The sequence below is a fragment of the Protopterus annectens genome, chromosome 5.part0 (assembly GCF_019279795.1).
Source record: "Protopterus annectens isolate FY-2018-M chromosome 5.part0, PAN1.0, whole genome shotgun sequence".
Lineage (NCBI taxonomy): Eukaryota > Metazoa > Chordata > Ceratodontiformes > Protopteridae > Protopterus > Protopterus annectens.
This window is the reverse complement of record NC_056735.1, coordinates 35710919-35733005: the sequence shown is the minus strand read 5'-3', so window position 1 is coordinate 35733005 and position 22087 is coordinate 35710919. Positions and strand designations below refer to the sequence as shown.

The following is a 22087-nucleotide window of genomic DNA, read 5'->3' as shown; positions in this document are numbered from 1 at the left end:
CTGCGGAAGGGCAGTAAACAGGCATTATACTATGCCATTATTTAAGAAAAGTAATAGTTTCTTTTCTTAAATAATGTCATGGTATAATAGCAATAACCCACGCCTGGGTGTGGGTAATGCTAAATTTACCCACGGTTGGCTTTGTTTGGTCTCTCGGGCCGTCGGGACCAAACCACGCCAACTGTGGGTAAATTTAGCATTACCCACACCCAGGCATGGGTTATTGCTATACTAATGATGTAACAGATACAGCTAAAGCTTTTGTTCTGAGAATTATCTCTCTTTTTCTGATACTTTATTTACTATTTGTATATCATGTTTGGTAAAATAAGTCTTAGTTTATAATTTATTTAGCTGGCTTCTGTGCCTCTGTGTGTTTTCTTAACTGTGAGAGAGAATGACTACATATTTGATTGATTAGCTAGCCTGACTTTCATTTTTTTAGCTTGCTTACATTCTGTGTTCAGCTGTTTTGTTGAAAATAGTCTTTATTGCATCTTTAATATTTCTTTCATAATAGTGTTACTTATACAATATGATTATGTAATTTATTTTAATGGATTACAGTTATATGGGAAACATTTTACAGCTTTGGGATGGCTGTTTTAATTTTGTTTATTATGTTACCTTATTTAACATTGACAGGTATCACTTCAGACTACAGCTTGGATTCCAACCTTCTTTTATTCTTAAATGGAATGACAACTTTTGTGTTGATTTTGCCTAACCACTTCTGTCTTTCTATGTAGTATGACTAAAACATGAACATTTCCCTAACCTTTCACAGCTTTGCTTAGTCGAGCAAGAACATAATGTTTACTTCCTTTCCTGTTACCTGAGTGATGAATCAAGTAATAATGAGATTTTACTGCTTTTCTTATGTTATTGTTGCTTAAGCGTGGCAACAGCTACTGAATTAATTTCCCTCAAATAATGCACTACTACTAAGTCCGCGGTATCTTTGTCAACAGTTTGTAGAAGTATATTTTTTATTCTGGAAGCAATAAAACAGATGCGTTTTGCTTTGATCTGATTAATGGTAACAATTTTAGAAGTATTCCATTATAATTGATCTTAGTACTATATAATGAACAGACAGATTTAATGTAAACAGATTCTCATTCCATTTATTATATGCCATAATCAGTGCATTTAATGAATTTGCTTTGCTTTAGTGATGTGCTAAACATAATTAGCATTGAATTACTTTGTCTAGGTGAGCTAATAAAGAAAATAAGAGTGCTGAAGTTAATAAAAAACTGACTTTTTAATAGGAGAGACAGTGTCATGCAATGGCTAAGTGGCAGCCTACGAGCAGAATGCCTCCTCTTTAAACAGACTGTAGCCTGGCTTGCTGAGGCCGAGTGTAGCACAAGCTAAGACCACCTCACTTGCACACATTTCAAGATGCTTTATCATTGCTTACACAAAGATGGGGCTGAGAACATGGGCAAAAAGAAAAACACACACATAATTGAGCTGCTTCAGCTTTTCAGGCCTAGAATATATTTTGTTGCTTTTTTATGACATACTGTGGATTGGCTAATGCCATTAATCTTATAATTAAATGATGAGGTCTTATAACAGCTTAATGATGGTATTTCAGTAGTGATTCTCCTAGTAAAGTGAGATACTATATTTATTCTCCTTAAAGGCTTGTGAAGCCATAACAGAGTTGCAGAATGTTAAGGAAAAGGACAGAGGAAATGTAAAGCATGGTTCTGATGAAAAAAAAAACGTTAATGAAAGGAGAAATATTTAAAAGAACTTAAATTCCTTTTTGTTTCATGTTGTTTAGACTATCCTGGTGGGAGTCTTGTGGCTATAGGTCATTTGCCATTTCTTCAGAGGATAGCGAAAGTGAGGAGGAATTGGAATATGGTGCCCTTGAGCTTGATGTGGATTCCACAGGAGCGGAGTCCACCTCCATTAACTATGTTATGGGTGATGTTACACATCCTAAAGCTGCAAAAGGAGATGCAATCATTGTCCACTGTGTAGGTAAAGTATGGCTACCAGTTATTTGCATGTGTGTTTCGTACAGTGGGATCAAAAACAAAGACTGTTTTAGTTAAAATACTGATGTCTTTTAAAGATTTTGTAGAACCTTATAATACCAACTTCACACTACACTTTAAACAAGCTGTCTTCAAAGACTTCTCTAAGGCAGATTTACTTCAACTATGTGATGTCCTGAAGAGTTTCATTAACCCTCTTCCCTTTAAGAGCCAACACAAACTCCTGCATTCAACTGATTCTAGTCTCACCTCAATACCTGCACTGAGACTTTATTTATCTCTAACAAATACAGCACCAAGTTTAGAATTATACCTGTCTGGTGGACTCCTAGATGAAACAAGCTTTATAAAAACAGGAAAAACTCCTCGTCAGTAGTAATAGACTGAAAACCCCACACCATAAATTAAAGTAAAAAAAGTTAGAATTTAGAAACAAATTAAAATCTTCCGAGGCTATGTATGAAATCAAAATTGCCAGTTTTATCAAAGGCAATCATGTTTTTCAGCTGTATTAGGAACATTAGAAACAACATCAGGTGCTGTTCTTACTCAGCCCATGGAAACATGGCTGGCATTTTAGCAGACAAATTTAGTTCAAACTTCACTCCCCATGTCCATTTAGTTTACACGTGTTTGACTCCATGACAGTCTCTATCCAAACATCACCCTTGAACAAGTCAAAAAGGCTCTCTCAGAGGTGAAAAATAGTAGCTCCATCATCATCATCATCATCAACCCCCTTTTCCCCATTTTCTTCATGGGGTCGGAGTGTCGTGTTAACTGTCGCCATCTCTCTCGATTGAATGCCACACTCCTGCCTTCTTTGGTACTCATGCCTGACTGTCACAGATGATCTCTCATGCAATCCATCCACCTCCTTGCCTGGATGCCCTCATTTCCTCTTACCCTGTTCTTGATTGTCCCAAATCTTCTTCAACAGACTGTCTTCTGCTTTTCTGTACATGTGCCTGAACCACTGTAATCTGTTATCTTTGATCTTTTCTGCAATTGGAGCTACTGTGGCTTCTGCTCTTATGTCATTTCTTCATCTGTCTCATTGTGTACATCCTACACCCATCTTAGACACATCACTTCCATCACCTCTCGCTTCCTCATCTGCTCTGCCTTTACTGCCTATGTTTCTGTACCATACTGTAGTACTGGTTGCACCACTGTTTTGTACACCTTACTTTTCAGCTTCTTTGGCATTTTTCTGTGATACACTACCCCTGACACACTATGCTGGTTGGCTGCTGCCCCTTTGATTCTGGATTTGACCTCTTCATTCAGTCTTTCCTTCCCCTCAACTACCCCTCCCAGATACTTGAAGCTATTAACCTGTTTTAGTGTCTTCCCGTCTATCTCAATTTACATCTTCTGATTTCCCCAATTTGCTCCCATTGCCACTGTCTTGTCTTTACTTAGTTTCATCCCATGTGCCTTCAAGTTTTGCATTCTTTTCACCCTATCATTTGCTGAAGTTCTTAGAGTCTGCCTGTAATGCCACATCATCTGCATACAGCAGCTTTTTTGATTTGTCCCCACTGGCCTCTTTGTAAATGTAGTCCATCACCAGTATAAACACTGTTTGCACTTGAGTTATTGGGTCATTGTACATAGCCTGCACTAATACTACCAATGTTTCTGGGACTTTGAACCATGACTGTACTGCCCAAATCAGTTTTCTTGGGATCTTGTCATATACTTTCTTCAAGTCTCGGAATGCCCAGGTGGACTCTTTTCTCATCTCTAGCTTCGTCTCAACGTTTGTCTCGCTGCAAACATTGGGTCAGTTGTGCAGCATCCTGATCTGAATCAGAACTGCTCATCTCCCATCTTACTTTCTACTACTCTGCATATCCATTTATCAATCACCTTCTCCAGAACTTTCATGCAATATGACAGGAGTTAGATATCTCTGTAATGCTCACAGTTGTGAATGTCCCCTTTGTTCTTGAGCACTGGCACGAGTATGCTTATTCTCCAGTCATCTGGGATGCTCCTTTCTCTCCACACTGCTATTAGTACCCTCAGGAGCCATTTCTCCCCTATCTCACCCAGCATCTTTATCATATCTACTGTGACCTCATCTGAGCCTGCTGATTTCCCTAACTTCATTTTCCTTAGTGCTGTTCTTACTTCTGGGGTGGGCTGCTCCTCTTCTCTCATTATAGGCTGTGTCTGGGGCAGTACAGCTTCTGTGGGGTTTTCTTCATTTAAAAGCTGTTTACTCCCATCTGCCTTTGATGTCCCATAAACTGGTTAGCATTTTGTTGCTAGCTTCCCTTATGAAGGGTATCTGAATATCTTCTTTATCTTCTGTGTTTGCCTTGCAACCTAATATAGTTTCTTTGTGTCAGCTACTGAGTCACTTTCCAGAAGCTGATAGAGTGCCTGGGATGCCCTGTTCTTTGCTGTTGCAACTCCTTCCTTAGCTTATTTGCTAGCCAACCAGTATTCCTTCCTAGCTTGGTCCATCTTTTCTATCTCCCACTTTTTCCTGTACTATTTCCTTCTTTTGATGACTTCCTGGACTGCTACATATCACTGCCAGATTTCCTTATGTACCTTATTTCCATACCTGTCTCAGCTACATATCTGTTTTAAAGTCCTCACACACCCTGTTTTGAGGCACTGCCATTCTTCTTCAACTCCCGCCTATTTCCTCCTCTTCTTGGGGTACTAGAGCCTTGAGTAATTCCTTGAACTGTTGTGCTTCCTCTCCAGTCAACTTCCAGGTCTTCAGCCTGGTCTTTATTGACCTTAAAGTTAAAACCTTTTCTGATCACTGCTTGCAGCTGATTGTGGCAACCAATGGTTTATGCTGTGGGCCAACTGTTTCACTGTGAATGACTTTACAATCACTGATTCTACCTCAGTACACTTTCCTTATTAGATAGTCCTCCTGAGTTGCATGTTGCCCACTCTTGTATGTGATCTTGTTATTGTCTCTCTTGCTGACCCACGTGTTGGCTACTATCAACCCATTTGCCAGACAGAAGTCGGAATGGCCTCTCCTTCTTTATTCCTGTTGTGCCCCATCCATGTGGACCCAGGCAGTGCTATATCCTGTTCTGTCTGTCCCGATATGTGTATTCAAATCACCCATTATTAACACCAATTCATGTTGTCCTGCTTTATCTAGTAAGTCCTGCAACTGCTGCATGAATGCGCTCTTTCCTTACTATCACAACCCTGCTGTGCGGCCTAGGCTGAGATTATGAATACTACCCTATCATTACACGGGAGTTTGATTGCCATGAGCCTGTCACTACGTCTGATGACATCCTTCACTGCCTTCTGAAGTCTCTCTGTCACCACAATTCCCACACCATTTCTAACCTCCTGGCTTCTTCCTGAATAGTAGACTCTGAATTCCAAGCCAAGTGGTTTTGCTTCTTTGCCCTCCTATCTTGTCTCTTAAATACATAGGATATCCAGCCTGTACCATCATGTCGTCCACTTCCAAGCCCCATCATAGATACACTTTTCAAACTAAATGTAAAAGCAACCCTTATGTTTTCTGGCTCACAAACCTAGTAAATGAAGATTGAAGATGCAGTCTCCTCAAAATGGCTCATTACCAGCAATTCCCTTAATGATCCATATTGAATCCACTCTTGCATGGTACTTCCTTCTCTGGCATCAAAGCTGACATCAGGAACTTTTGGGTGGCTGAGTTGGCTTATGATTATATGCCTGAAACCATCATTAACTTCCCTGAGGACTCCCACACTCTACGAAAGAGGGAAGCACATGCAAGTAAATGGTGCCATGACCATATCTGAAACTAGATGCGAAAAAATCTAGTATTGCAGCGCTATGTAAACAGTTGCATCCTTGCTCCAGCTACATTAATTGTACCTCACCTTGAACACAGTTATGAGACCTTGGCACGTTTGTTGACATTAAGCTTTCCCTTGTCCCATCCCCCATATAGCCATGATTGTTAGGACTCGATAGGGGATTTAGTTCATGTTCAGTGATGTTGTACCCCCCCTTTTCCTAGGCCCATAATTGAATGCAGCACTTCTTTCAGCATGTACCTGTCAGGACACATGATCCGATTTGAAAGATCTCAGTGTTTCCTCAGAAAGAAAAATCAAGAGCCTGAGTTCCATTACCTGTGCAGAATGTCTTAGACCCTTTCTTTTTGGTCTTGTACAGACACCTTGGTGTGACACCTGCAAAGACTAGAAGGTGTCAGATGATCCTGTCCTGAGTGACCTCCTTCGTATGTGCAAAATCAGCAGTGCCATCATCACTAGTATGAAACATCTTTCACTGAAACATAAAGTGAACCTGTAGGTGAGATAGGTGACTCACTCAAATAATTCTTTTCTGTAACACTCTGCTTTCTTCTTAGAAAGAGTAGTTTCCTCACCCTCTTCAAACACAGCCTGGATGAATTGATAAGAACCCCAAGTACTCTCTCAGTCTCACACTATAAACCCTAATGAAAAGGGGAGCAAGCAAGCAGGACCTGCAGCTGGTCATTTGCCTAGTAATTAACCAATGAGTCTGTGAGCATATAATTAATAACACATTGTAATACAATCTAAAAAATATGGATGTTCTTTCGTCACTCATTTGGTTGACTTAGCTCACTTCCACTAACATTTGCTTCTGATGGTAAAACTTGTTTCTGAACTGAGTTTTAATGTTGTGGATGTCTGATAAACACAGGAGATGGTTTTAACATGTAAACAGAGGACTTCATTTGGAAAGTACTCCATCATCTTTAAATGTGGCTGACTTTACCCAAATAGACACTGCAATTTGTTTTTGTCCCCCCCCCCCCCTGTCTCCCTGCAGCTGACGGTCATCAGCTCTTCTCCTCATTAACAGGGTCTGCCAAACCCACCTTAGCTTCCCCTGGGCTCAACCTGACCTACATCTTGGGCAGGTGAAAAGATGAAATCCTCTGCTGCAGCATCGTATTGCTGGTGGGGAGTGTGACCTAAACCCACCACCCTGCAAAAGCCTTGTGAGCTCAACAATGGCTGCATTCGAGAGGTGCATACACCCCCCCCCCCATGATTCAGGAGATGCATACACAACTCCGCCCATGAACAACCCCCGACCAAGCAGTATACTACTTGCAGTCTCACCAGACTCTAATGCTGCTCTTACAGCAAGCATAGACAGATGGGTGAGCTGGCATCAACTGCTCACTCCTACACCACCTGGTCCATCCAACACCTGCACAGCTAGTCGCACACTGATTGTCTGGGGTGCAGTTTGGGTTTTCTCCCTCTGTGTTGTAGAGATTCTAGTTTCAGTTTTAAGGATGTTAGTGAAACCTTGGGTGCCTGAGAGCTTTGATGACGTTGTGGGAAAATAACTGCTTTCTAACATCTTCACTTTAACATTCAGAACATAGAAGCTGCCTAAATTACATGTTACCATTGTGTCCTGCTGTATCAGTTTATCAACTTTTATTCTGTCTGTGAACCAAAAAAAAAACTTGCGCTCTTAGGCAGTTCAAACTATGTGATGTAGAAAACCACTTTTGATGCTGTATTTTTTCATGGGCACCATTGGGACAAGATCTTACTGCAAGGAATAACCAGTATAGCAATGTATTATGAGATCTGGATTTACTCATCAGTGAAAGTGAAAGCTGTCCTGCTGTTTTTTGTTTTTCTTCCATCGTTATCCTGCTGTGCCACAAAGACTAATGCTGATTTCGTTGTGGTTGTTGTATCTTTTGGCTTTTCCCGGTTAGGGGTCACCACAGCGGAACTCCGGTCCGCTAATGATTGGCAGTAGATTTTTACGTACTGTGTTGCCAGCCCTAACGTACAACCTTCAACGAAGGTACGCCCATTCACGCATGTCTCCACACAGAAGATGCTCTAGCTGCTGATCTAGTGCTAGAATAAATACTTAATGTGCAGTGATGCAAAGCTGCCATGAAAGTAGGATTGGTGTGCTTCTGCAGTGGTTCTGTGTGCTTCAGAGCTGTTCGCCTCTTGGCTATATTGACATTCACTAGTGCATTATAATATCATTAGACCTTAATCATTGCTGTCGTTTCTATGATATTTCATTAAATTCCTCATAAATGCCAACAGTACTTATGCCGCAAATTTTCAGAACATTTTATTAGTAGAGCATTGTCTTCCTCTTCAAGTAACAAGTGTGTTTTAGCCAAATAGCCATCAGAGTTTTCAGACTTGGTGTCTGTCCTGCGTGGGGCCAGATTGTAATGCAAGTACTTGTAAGCATTATGTAAAATCTAACAAAACCAGAAGATTAAGAAGGCTGAAAGCTTTATCTTCACGTTATAGAGATAGCTAACCAACAACTTTCTAAGAGAAAAGACTGTAAAAGCAAATCTAGTTCAAATTATTTAAAAAAAGATGGAGTAAAAATAAGAGCAATCAATTGAGAGAATCGCTGAGAAGGAGGCATTAACAGTCCTTCTCAAGCTGCACAGAAAGTATGGCTACATCTTTGACGGCTTGTACGTCTTGGTCACAAAAGCTGGTTATTAAACCCAGCTCAGTGGCAATGAAGAATGAAGCCACAACTACAGCCTAGTTTGACCCATGGTTCATTAGCAGCATGAGCGGAAACTGCTAGTCGAGTATGAGTTTCAGTGACCAGTGCGAGCTTGCTTATTCTTGGGGTAGGGAGGCTGTTAGGCTTGCAAACATTGGTGATACCTAGTGGTAGCTGGTTGTATCACCCTCCTACCATATTGGCTTGAGCTGCATTGGGCAGGGACTCCCCAAATGAGTCAGAGAATAGGAGATGTATGTATGTATGTATGCATTCTTCCTCACCTAACGAAACAGTAACTGCAGGTTTGCATGTAGCCCTGGGGTTGTACCACTGTAAGTGACCAGCTAATTAATCAATTTTCTACTGCATGACTCTGTCTGCCTTTGGAAGAATGGGTGGATTGTAAACCTCTTTCCAAGCCTGGGAATTCTCCCCCCACCAAGGAGTGATTGAGTGTAGTTAGTGGAGCCATCAGTGAGGTTCCCTCAAAGATGAGGAAGTGGGGGAAAAAAGATGGTCATTAAGGTCTCTAAAATTTAAGTCACCCTTATTGGTCCAGATTTCTTGCACAATTAAATTCTAGACTCCATGCTGATATCATTACTGAAACCAAATAAAATTGTTCTGCAGATTCAAGACCTATCTAATATTGGGATGCCTTAACAAACACCCATCTACATAAAACAAGTTCATCCCTGTCCATTTTCAAGTAAGACTTAGATCTATGGATGGGAAACAATAAATTTACTCCAGGACTGCCCCCTGTACTACTAATGGACTGAGGCTGCTTCAGAATACTTTATCCCATGCATGGGTCCCCTCAAATTATCTATGGTGTGATCCCAGTTAGTCTCATCAGGAGTTGTATATAATTATCAGCCATGGAATGGGTAAGGCCAGTCTATAACCAAATGGGATATGTTATTTCAATCACAAAACAGGAAATTGGCTAGGCTTAAAATGAATTGCAAGGTCAGTTAGCCTGATAGTGATCTATGAACCTGTGACAGTGATGTTATCATTATCGATACTTTCATCGTAGTTGATCTGACCACCTTTTCTCCCAGTCCTTTTTCTTGCAAGAAAATTTTAGTATTGTTCAGGAAACTGCAACATCTCAGCAGGTTTCCCGATACCAGTGTAAGTTCTGTCCTTTATGGTTTTAGATTAGGCAGCACCCTCATCCGTGTCATTGTTAGGTGGAGAAGTAAAACAAAGAGGAAGAGGGTCCCTTCCCACTTTCTTCTGATGAAGAAGAAAACTTATCTTGTACAAAGTATATTGGTTTCCTTTTAGGTCTACTTTCAGACTATTATTCATAGGATTCAATGAATTCATAGGAGTTTCAAGGCAATGTAATCTCGTCTTTGTCAACACTGACCCTCAGGATGTAGCCCCCATCCTAACCTCCACCCCCTTTGTCAAAGAGGGTTAGGCTAGATAGTTCCAGCATAAATTTGAGGATACCCATCTAGTCACCCATGTTGTGGTAGAAGGATGATGATGACGATGATGATGTACCCCACTGCTTAAGCTATAGGGACAGTTTACTCACCGATGGGGGATGCACTATGCAATGAATCTGTCTGTCTATCACATTTTATTTATCTGCTGATAAAGATGTAGGTCCTGTTGTGTTGTGTGTTGTTATTGGACGTGCAGCGATATAGGTGGTCAAGGTTGACAGGATCTCTGATAGCACAGTCCGCGAGGCACCGATCACTCTTCTGCAGTCCATACAGTACTGAGTAAAGGGATAGAGCTATTATCCTATTGGTAGCTCAGGATCTTTAAGGCTAAAGCCTTCTTCTTTGGGAATTTCTGGGGCTTCTATAATTGATATGTTGGGTAAGGTGCATTTCTAAGGGGACATTGTACTCCATAATTGGTCAAAGCATTACTGAATGTAAGGGTGCAATGGCATATGGAGATATGTATGATATACCCTTGGCTATTAGTTGTGCTAAGTAGAAAGACTTCTGACTACAATTGCCACATGATGATCAAAGTGGAGGAAACTTGTCAGCCCAGGTCCCTGACTACATTTTCATTTAGTAGTGGAATATTGCCTATACTGCTTGTTCAGGATAGGGGTTGTTTGCCATATGATACAATCCTTCATTTTCTCCTCATTTAATTTGAGCCCGTTTCAGTACACCAGGTATTAACTAGGGTGAGTTATGACACAGCTTCTCTATCTCCCTCAAAAACAAATGTTACCTTTGAGGAAGGTACGTATTATCTAGGGGATTTTTTTTCTGGTGTACAAATGATCATTCATTTTCCAAAGTGATACATTGTGAAATGAGAGGGATGAAATTGCTGAAATGGTTCATCCCCCCCCCATTATTCTCTATAACTAAATCTTTGTAATGCAAATTTGATACATGTGCTTCAGTTACCAATAGCCCCCTAGAGATAGACTGTAAAACTCCCACATATAGATTAGAATTCTGAAGTAATCTTAATGTTGACTCTCCCACTGTTTTCTAGAGTTCCAGGACAAGGAAAAGAAGACATCTTCCTTTGGCTGCCCTTCCATTTAATAAAGTATTAGGAATTCTAGACAGATACGGAAAAAGAGTATTCAGTTCTTCTAAACTCTCTTTCAGGGTTCTTAAATATTTGTCTCAAACAGTGGCAGGTCAAAGTTCTATTATTATTCTGTACCTCAATAATGTCAGGTCTTCTGGCAGGATTTTAGTTATTTCTGTTCATTTAAATCATATTGAGATATGTGAAGTAGACAATTGTTTTATGCAACTATTTATATATTTTATTTTATTTTACATTTGTTTACCAGGAAAGCCCGACTGGGTCAATGGCCCTCTTTCAGCGGAGGCCTGGGGAGAAATGCTCCACAGCAGATGAAAACACATTAAAGAAATAACAACACATTGCAAATAAGCAGACATAACAAACAAGTAATTGAATACCAATATTAAAAAAATTGCAATTACAATTAAAAAAAGCCTTAAGTTAAGTTATAATAAGTAGAGTGTTCTTAAAAAACAAGGAGTAAGTCTATTGAAGTGGATTCAGTAGTGGAGAAAGACAAGTTAAACAATTTGGATGCAAGACCGTGCATATCATTTGAGAAAAGAAGTGACTGATAAATTGCTGGATATTATGTCATTGTTGCTGCAACAAGAGGACATAGAGTAAGTCATACATTAAAAATGTACCAAAAATAGCTAATTCTCGATCCTGTTTTCCTAACCTGTATGAGACACTTATTTTGCAGTTATTATTTTGGACTATTAAAACAAAGTTAGAAAATAGCAATATTTTTCATGTTTGTTTCCACAAGACACAGCTACTCAAATAGGGAGGGTCCTGTATAAAGAGTGACACATGGCAGCCATATGTTCACATCATTACAGTGCAATCCTGGTTACCGGAAACCCTTTTATGCATTTATCTGAGAAGTGGTTGTGCTAAAAAAATGTTTAAGTAATTGACCGTTGCAGACTGACATCTCTTTATTTTTATTTTAGTTGTATTTGAATTTCAAAATGGGTAACTGGATGAAATCCAAAGACAATTAAAAGGCTAACCAACAGTGTGTATTCAGTTAATGAGTGCCTAATTATCCACCTATCATGTGATCAGCTCTTCATTAGCAGGCACAATTACAATTTACAAAGACATGCATCTGAAGTGTTTCTCCCTGGGCCTCCACTGAAAATTGGCTTTGTTCCAAGTCGGACTTTCCCATTAAACAAATGTTAAATAAATTAATTAAGTGGGTGCAGGCAGGATCAGAGTGAGTAGTTAGCTGAACCACAGAATAGTTTTGGCTGGATTTATTTTGTTTTACATTATTTTATGTGTTTTGATTGCTGAGATGTCCATTAGATTTTCATCTATTTTCAGTGAAAGCCTAGGGAGAAAAGCTCCATTATTGCATATGTATGTTAAAAGAAGTAGTTAGCTTTTATAGACATTATTTACAGATAGTTTTACATAGGCTGTTAAAATCATGAATTATTGTATTTTCCATTTGTTTACATAGTAATATACTGATCACAGCGGATCATTTGCAGGTACAGCCCAAGTGAGCATATTCACAGAAGGAAATAAAAAAGAACTTTTTATAGTACATAGCTGCTGAAATATATACAGAGATATTTAGAAAATAATGATGAAAGAGTTTGTGAAGCCATTTAAGAATAAAACATGAGTAACTTGCCACAGAGAAAATTCAGATAAAGATGTTATAACCAGCCATATGCATAGTTTTGTGACCCTGCTCACCACCCCACCTATGTACTTCTAATACAGACCTTCTGATTGCTATATATAATTGTATTTGAACCTGCTGTATATCCCGCCTCTTAACTACAGTATTAATATTTAACATTGTCTGACCTACCTAGTTCCTTCCCGCATTCTCATTTCTTTAAATTTCTAATCACAAGATCTATTATCTGTTTGACAAACCCACTAAAACACCTTTTCAAATTCTCAGTGTTTAACATCAGCATAAATATCTTTTATTCTGTAATGATTCCCTTTATTTCATATAAATGCAATCTTTTTAGCAAATGTAAGGTGTAATTGTTAATGTGTATTACTTAATGTCTATCTGGATGTGTTACAGAAAGTTTGTTTAAAAATGTTTGTAATACGTCTTACTCTTCTATCAAGATTCATCTCTTTGCCGTTTCTGCTTGTCTGACTTTAGAGACCACTTTCTTCTTTGATTAAGTCAAGCAGTTTTTGAAAGGAGTGTTACATCATAGACCACCTAGAAAGGTGGTGGCTCCTTCCTGGGATCTTAATTTTATGTTGAAGAAACTAATATTGCCTCTATTTGAACCTGCAGCTGATGCTTCCCCAAAGTTCTTTACGTGTTGCTCTGACTTGGTCTATTAGAGTATCTATCTGAGTCGTAAGCCTTTGTTGTCTGTTCGGTACTTTTTGGTTTTCCGTAATACTTGCTCTTTTCTTTTCCCAGCCTAAGAACAGAAGATAAACAATCTTGCATTCTCTGGGTGCCCATAGGCAACTCAAATGCTACCTGGATAATAAAAGAAATTTTAGGCTATCAGACCAGCTTTTTATTTCCTTTGAAGGTTGGAAAAAACGCCAATCAGTTTCCAAGCAAACCTTATCTAGATAACTATGTCAAGTTATAGAGTTCTGCTTTTCTTAGCATGGAAAAAGCCCCCCTCAGAATGTTAAGGCACACTCCAGTAGAACTGTGATTATTTCTGGGGCATTTTGGAAAGGGTAGGGGGACTTTGCTATTCTAGAGACACCAACTTGGTCCACTGTGCACAATTTCACTAAACACTACTAAATTGACTCCTTTTCTTGAGCCAGAACAGGATTTGCTGGATCTAATCTCCAGGAGCTTCTGGTCTCTCTGGTCATGCTTCCTCCACCCTTTCTGTCTAAGCTTTGACAGTCATCCTGTATGGTGTTATGCTACTGCAACAGTGGTATAATAATGAATATAGTACAGATGTGCAAGTAAATGTTCCATAACAGTAGATATTCGAATAGATAACTGTTGTAGTACTAACACCCACTCCATTCCCCTGTTGGTTTCTCTGGCCAGGGACGGGGTCCTAGATATCCTGGTCCCCTAGTTTCTTACATAAGTTGACATTTTTGATTTACCAGCATATGACATATCTTTTGCTGTAGCCTCCTTTTTTTGAGGCAGGAAGGCTTTGAATTTTGGCATGCATTCTGTTTATATCGGCATGCCCTCAAGTTCCAACGAACGTATCGTGCATTAAGAATGTGCCCAAAAGCTTAGGCATACTGGCTGGACATCTAGTATCCTTGGCATGGTACATTCCATATAGATTTATGCTACTGCAGCAGTGATCTAGTCAAACACCTAATGTTATGGTGAATTTACTTACACAGTTGTACTTTTTCTACTTTAACTGATGTTTCTGCTCAGGTACTTCTATTGAAAGAAAAAGCCCAGATGAAAGGAAGAAAGCATCATAGAATTGCAAGGATTACAAGGCAAATGAATATAGACAATGTGCATCATGCAGTAAACTACCTTCAGAATGTATCCCTTCACTGCAAGAAGGGTGAAACATTCAGATCAGGGATGAAGTTCAGGTACCCATCCAATCATCAAGGTTAGTCTTGAAGGAATCAAGGGTATCACATGGATTAGCATGCAAGGGCAATATCTTCAAGTTATTGCGTGACAGTCGGATGATGAATCTGTCCCTGTACCATGTATTGTTAATAAGTTGGTGGAGTTTCAGATTCCCTGATTTGAGTGCTTGTATAGCCATTCATCCTGGTAAGATGTACGAGATCCATTAGGGTGGGGTCTTGATGGCATGGAATACCAGCTGTTGATCTTCACTCAGGAGTCTGTAAGAGACAGAGTATGGGATAGAGCTTCTAGTCCATCTTGGTGGATAAGGGTTTTTAGGCCTGTAATCTATTTCTGTCAAAAAAGTTTGAGGTCTTTCTAGCTGCGTGATATGCCTTGCTGTGTTCATGCAAAAAAAGGACAATCGTACTCAATAATTTGTCTAATTAGAGCAGAGTATAATAGGGCAACAACATTCCTTGACTTAGATGAGCTACCTTTGGAAATTACTTGTGCTAGATAGAAGAATTCCCCAAGTACTGTTTGCAATATTATGATTAATCTCTGACTACCGTTGCTTTGTGATGTGGTGCACTTCCTATACTGTAAATTGTAGATGAGGGTTTTTACCCCCAAGACTGAAAATTCTGCACTTTTTGCATTCATTTTGAGCACTTTCTTTATACACCACTGGTTTCTTGTTGAAGCAGATGTTCTTCGTGTTTCACTGTTGCAGTCATCACACTTGGGTTATCTGCCTGCAGGTAGCCCTCAGTCTCAGTCAGAATACCAGAATCTTGGGATTTCTGCTTCGGATGCTGTCACCTCTTCCATGATGTCAGGTCATCAGGGACATAAAACATGCAGCCGACGCCATTACATCAGCTTTTCTTGCCACGAGGGAGCCTGAAGCAGAAGCAGTTCACAAGTGCCGGTCGGCCGCTTCCTGAAATTTTTGTTTTTCGAGTTTCAAACCTGAAGTCTTCTAAAGCTAAGTACCCCGTTGGGGATCCTTTTTTTCTTGCTCTAACCGATGTCAGAAAAAGTTAACAATTGTCTTCCCTGTGGAAAGCAAATACCTCACAGAGATTTTCATTCTTACTGCGTCACCTGTTTAGGCCCAGACCACGACATTCCTCGCTGTCAGTTTTGTGCCTTGTTTAATGCCTGAACTGTTCGTCGTCGGGCTATCTTTGTCACTAAGTTCTTTCATGCTTGTTCTCCGTATTCTGAAATGGCTTTGATAAGCCATCCGACTACCGATCTTCCGAAAAAAACATAAGGATAAAGACAGAGACAGACCGCATAGGTCCCAAACTGCCGACTATGCTTCTGTTAAGCTAGTCGCCAGTCTGCCTGTACTCAGTGAGGTGCTTTTGCAGCCACTGATACCCACTTCTACAGATTCCACAGGCCTCTACTGAGACCCATTTGGAGTCCGGTAATGCCGCAAGATGCTTCTTTGACTATGGAACCTGCGGATGTCTCTACCTTGGATGGGTCCCGAGCCGCTGTGCAGGCACTGGCTTCTGAGGGTGTATTCCGACCTTCCGATGTTCGTATTAAACCGACAACTTCATTTTTGAATAAAACTACTGAGATTCTCAGGCCCAGAGTTCACACTATGCCTAGAAAACCAATGACCAAAGTGCATGCTCAAACTCCCATGCCACAGAAACAAATGGTTAGAATGGCTGAAGACGTTATAATTTTAATTAGGAGAAGCCAGCCTTCCCCCTCTAAAAGACAAATAATTGATTTTCTTTCTGATTTTACAGACCACGAGTCTGATGACTCTGATCCCTCTAATTACCAGGACATACCTTTATCTACCTATGAGGATTTAGATGCAGAGGATTCTATATCCCTCTGCCTCCCCTCCAGAAGACTTTTCTTTTGGTGAAACCTTGCATACCTTAAGAGAGTATTTCCACTGGGAACGCCAGGACTGCCCTCAGTCCAAAAAGAGACTCAAGAGAATTTTTAGACTTGCCTCAGCACAGGGTTCTATCTATACCCCCTGTCCTGGATATTGTAGATGATGTTTTCAGGGAATCCAGTCTTGCTCCTGATACTATAACATCAGTTCCTAGAAAACCTGACAGGTACTACAGAGTACCTCACTCTCACAAATTTCTCTTTCAGAATCCCTCTGCGGATCCAGAGACCATTTCCCAGGGACCTAAAGGCATTAAGACTACTACATCCAAAAACCCTCCCCCTTCGGACATGGATTCTAGAGCTTTAGACAGATGGGGTAAGAAGGTATATACCTCTGCAACTCTTGCCATCAGGGCTTTGAATTGCCAGTTTCACATGTTGAAATACCAGCAGCATATTATGGAACTAATTAAACAAAAAATGTTGTTGCTTCCAGATTGTACAGAAAATAAAGATTTACAAGAGTTAATGCATTCTGCAAACCAAGTTAGTAAATGTACTTTGCAGTGTGATTTTGATATCTTAGAAGTATCTTGCAGGGCTGCTGTCACTGGGTCTGTACTGAGAAGGCATGCTTGGCTGAAGGAACAAATCTTGCCTGACGATGTCAAAGCAAAATTATTAGATGCTCCATTAAACCAGGAATGTTTGTTTGGCACAAAAGCAAAAGAAGTTCTTAAAAAGATGGAGGAAAAAGCTAAATTTATGCAAACTGTTAAATATTTCTTACAGGTGCAGCCACCCAGATTCAGTAGGCATTGGCCTTATAAAAGCTGGTCCTTTCCAGCCCCTCACAGGCCTTCTCAGTCCAAACCCAGAGGTCACAGACCACCAAGACTACAGTCTCAGGGTATACAAAGATCTAAACAATGGAGTGTTCCACCTCAAAAACAGGGAGTGGTAAGCCATCCCCTTATGGAAAAGTTCACAATGACTTGTCTATCATCCTTCCCAGCCATGCCCAAGTACTTGCACCCCTAGGAGGAAAACTCGCCCTGCATGCAAAAAACTGGATGTGCATTACCCAGGATCGATGGGTCTTAAACATTGTATCCCAGGGATACGGATTCCACTTCCACTCACTGCCAACCCAAAGCGGGTTGCCAGACCTTCCTCCAAACCAATGGGCAGAGGCTCAAAAGCAAGTACTTTCTCTTCTCAGTATCAGGGCTATTCAACCTGTTCCAGTAGAGCAAATGGGACAGGGTTTCTACTCCAGACTGTTCCTGGTCCCCAGAAAGGAGGGCTCTTGGCGCCCTATCTTGGATCTGTCAATTCTCAACACCTTCCTGGTGGTCCCAAAATTCAAAATGCTTACATTGCAACAGCTTCTTCCTATGCTAGCCAAGGACACCTGGCTAGTCACCCTAGACTTAAAAGAAGCTTATCTGCACATCCCCATAAGGGAATCTTGCAGGAAATGTCTACATTTCAGGGCACACTGTATGCACTATCAGATCTCTGCACTTCCCTTTGGCTCATCTACTGTGTGCCCAGGGTATTCACAAAGTGCCTGGCTCCAGCCATTGCAGGCAGAGAAATATTCAAATTTACGCATACTTGGACGATTGCCTGATTCTGGCGGACAGTCAGCACCTGGCATTTGTAAAGAGACTCCGAACTTCTCTGGGGTACACCATCAATGAAAAGAAGTCATAACTGGTGCCCAGCCTAAAGATTGTATTCCTGGGAGCAAGCTTGAACACACCTTCCCAGATGGCATTCCTTACTCCAGAAAAACAGGTTTATTTGACAAACTACTTCAAACTAATGGCCACTAAAATCCAGCTATCTGCAAGAAAAGTACTGCAAGCCCTGGGGTTCATGGCCTCATGCCTTCTACTAATTCCATATGCAAGACTGCATATGAGGAAACTTCAGTGGTACTTAAAAAGTCCCTGGTGTCAACATTCTCAGGACCTGGAAACAGTGATTCCTATCATTCCTTGTCTAAGGGCAGAGTTCCTTTGGTGGGCAGAGGCATGCAACCACAACAAGGGACTTCCTTTCAATCGACCCCTCACCACCCAAACCCTGACAACAGACGCATCAGACTATGCATGGAGGATTCACACGGCAGGCAAATGCATTCAAGGCAAATGGAGCCCAGGACAAATTACCCTGCATATAAGTCAGAAAGAAATGTTAGCTGTACAGAATGCTCTGACGGCCTTCAAATACCTTATCCTTCCAGGGCAACTCCTGATAAAGACAGACAACACCACAGTTATGTGCTACATAAACAAGCAGAGGGGAACTCATTCCTACCCACTCTGCAGGTTAGCCATGGCCCTGTGGAACACAGCCTTGAGCAACGAAGTGCACCTGCAAGCTCAATTCCTGCCAGGCAAACAAAATTCACTGGCAGACAACTTGTGCAGAAATCTACTGGACCCACACAAGTGGAAACTGGAACCCAACTCATTCAAACTTCTAATCCACAGGTTGGGGACACCAAAGGTGGACCTGTTTGACTCCCCCCAAAACCATCAGTTGAGAAAATTGTGCACCAGAAATCCTCAGAGCAAAGCATAGGCAGTGGATGCCCTATCCTTTACATGGGAAAACCTCTCAATTTATGCCTTTTCCCCTCTGCTCCTCCTCTTAAAAGTACTACTCGAGATCAAACAGGACAGACCAAGGATAATCCTTATTGCCCCAGACTGGCCACACCAGCACTGGTACCCACTCCTACACAGTCCGACAACAGTGCCACCCTAGCACCTACATCAAACCCCCTCTCTGTTGTCCCAGCAGGAGGGTCAGATTTTGCATCCACATCTGCAAACCCCGAACCTTGCAGCCTGGCTTATCCTCTGAATACACCACCAACAGTCCTCAGTAAACAGGTGCTGGACGTCATCCTTGAGGCCAGAAGGCCTAGTACTAGGAAATACTATTATGAAAAGTGGAAAAGATATTGTTCTTGGAGCCAGTCTCAAGGAAAGGACACAGCCGTGCCCACCTTACCTAAAATTCTAGATTACCTAGCAGAGCTGCTCCACAGAGGCATGTCCTTCTCATCCGTTAAGATTCATGCCTCTGCCATCCCAGCTCATTACAATACTGAGCCTCCTCTCTTTTCTCACCCTCTCATCAAACAGTTCCTGAGAGGAGCTAACAATTTAAGGACACCGAGGAGAGCTCCCACCCCTGCCTGGGTCCTTAACTTTGTACTAGAGAAGCTCATGCTTCCCCCGTTTGAGCCTGCTACTGCAGCAGTTAAAATTCCTCTCTTGGAAAACAGCCCTACTTCTAGCCATCACTTCAGCAAGAAGAGTGTCTGAGTTACAGGCACCAATGGCTGTGGAACCCTTCATTATTTTCCATGCTGACAGGGTTTCCCTCAGGACTAACCCATCATTTATGCCCAATGTGGTATCCAGTGTGGCTTTAAACCAATCCATCCATTTACCAACCTTTTTCCCTAATCCTCAGAATAAAGGGGAAAGGATCCTGCACTCCTTGGACGTGCACAGACAGCTCAGATTCTACCTTGACAGGACTAAACCTTTCAGGAAATCTGACCAGCTGCTAGTCAGCTTTGCTACAGGGGCAGAGGGCAAGGCCATTTCAAAGCAAACCATTTCCAAATGGATAGCACACTGCATCAATTTCTGCTACAAACACCATGGAAAACCTACCCCACAGGGGATCAGAACTCATTGCACTAGGGCTAATGCAACCTCTACAGCATTTCTCAGGGAAGTCCCAACCAGGGACATCCTGGAAGCTGCAACCTGGAGTTCTGTACACACCTTCACCAAGCATTACCACTTGCCTATCTTTTCTAAATCCAGAGCTGGATTTGCCACAGCAGTCTTACAAGACCTGCTAGCCAACCCTAATACTTTTTGACTGCCTGCACCCTTCCTCAGCTTTGGGAATCAACCCAAGTGTGATGACTGCAACAGTGAAACATGAAGAACATAGTACAGCTGTGTACACTTACCATAAATGTAGATGTCTAAGTGTATTCACATTTGCAGTCCTGGTTATCCTCCATCCAGTCCCCTGATTTTTTTCTATACTTTCTACCTATCTTCTCTTTGGCCATATCTTATGGCAATGGTATTTACTTTTTACTGGGGGTGTTAGACACCATGTAAGTGCTTCCACGCTTTGGGGGCTCCTGACATCTGGGGCAAGAAAAACTGATGTAATGGTGTCGGCTGCATGTTTTTTACCCCTGACGACCTGACGTCAAGGAAGAGGCAACAGCATCTGATGCAGAAATCCCAAGACTCTGGTATTCGGGCCAACTGAGGGCTACCTGCAGGCAGATAACCCAAGTCTGATGACTGCAACGATGAATACACTTGAACATCTACATTTATGGTAAGTGTACACAACTGTACTTTCTGTATCATGGGGGAGGGTGAATGATTACTTGCAGCTTTCAATCCTCACTGAATGTAGTTAGCCATAGGGCAGGGCTTATCTTATGTAGGTTGAAAAAGTGCATTCCAAAAAGGAGGGGGTCAGATTGAGCCCTGTGTTACTCCACTGGTTACTGCTTTTCTTTCCAAACTGTCATGTGCCACCTTTATTGTCTGAGTTCCAGCCTTCAGCCAGGTTTAAATCCATCTTACAGTGTCAAGATCTACCTTTAGTTCTTTTAGTTGCTTAGATTGCTGGCATGGGGTGCAGTGTCACTGGCCTTGCCCAAATGCAGATTTGTTCTGTGGACTGAGTTACCACTGTCCACTGGCTCAGTAACCTCCACAAAGAAGTCTAAAAACCTGTATATTCATCATCGGTACTTGACAAAAGCAAACTGTTGTGGGCCAGTTGTACTGGAATTTTAATATTGTAGTTTAAGTGGTCAGATATGGTACCATTCTATGGAGTTGCAAATTAAGCTAGTTAGGCTGATGGATCTGTAATTCCCAGAGTCTGTGATGGGCCCATGTTGTGTAGGACATCACTACAGCTGTGTTTAGTCCTCCATACCCCATGGACTTGGTTTATGTTAAACAAGTGCAGGAGGGATTCAGTGACAGCATGTCTGGTGCTATTAATTAGGTAATGAAGTAAATTGTCTGGGCCCATGGAGGTAATGATGTTTAGCTTTAGAGAGTACAGCCAAGAACTTTTTCATGGTGATCTTGAAAAGGTGCAAGTGGGACTGGCAGATTTCTGGAATTTCAGTGACTATTTCTGGAGTAAAATTAGCACTTAATCTGTTTGCAGGTGTGTTGGTGATTTCTTTAGCTTTAGAGTGGGTAATGCCGTTTTGAACTCAGGTGTGTTGGTGATTTCTTTAGCTTTAGAGTGGGTAATGCCGTTTTGAACTCAGGTGTGTTGGTGATTTCTTTAGCTTTAGAGTGGGTAATGCCGTTTTGAACTCAGGTGTGTTGGTGATTTCTTTAGCTTTAGAGTGGGTAATGCTGTTTTGAACTCAGGTGTGTTGGTGATTTCTTTAGCTTTAGAGTGGGTAATGCCGTTTTGAACTCAGGTGTGTTGGTGATTTCTTTAGCTTTAGAGTGGGTAATGCCGTTTTGAACTCAGGTGTGTTGGTGATTTCTGTAGCTTTAGAGTG

At 41.3% G+C, this 22087-nt stretch overlaps 1 protein-coding gene across 2 annotated transcripts in view; it reads left to right on the top strand.

Annotated features, from left to right (window-relative positions):
• Positions 1 to 22087, top strand: part of CHD1L (chromodomain helicase DNA binding protein 1 like) — a 1563352-nt gene that overhangs the window by 1046529 nt on the left and 494736 nt on the right. For both annotated transcript variants that reach the window (XM_044072085.1, XM_044072086.1), the window contains exon 18: positions 1799 to 2001. In XM_044072085.1, the coding sequence (XP_043928020.1) occupies positions 1799 to 2001 (203 nt within the window). The remainder of the gene's footprint in view (positions 1 to 1798; positions 2002 to 22087) is intronic.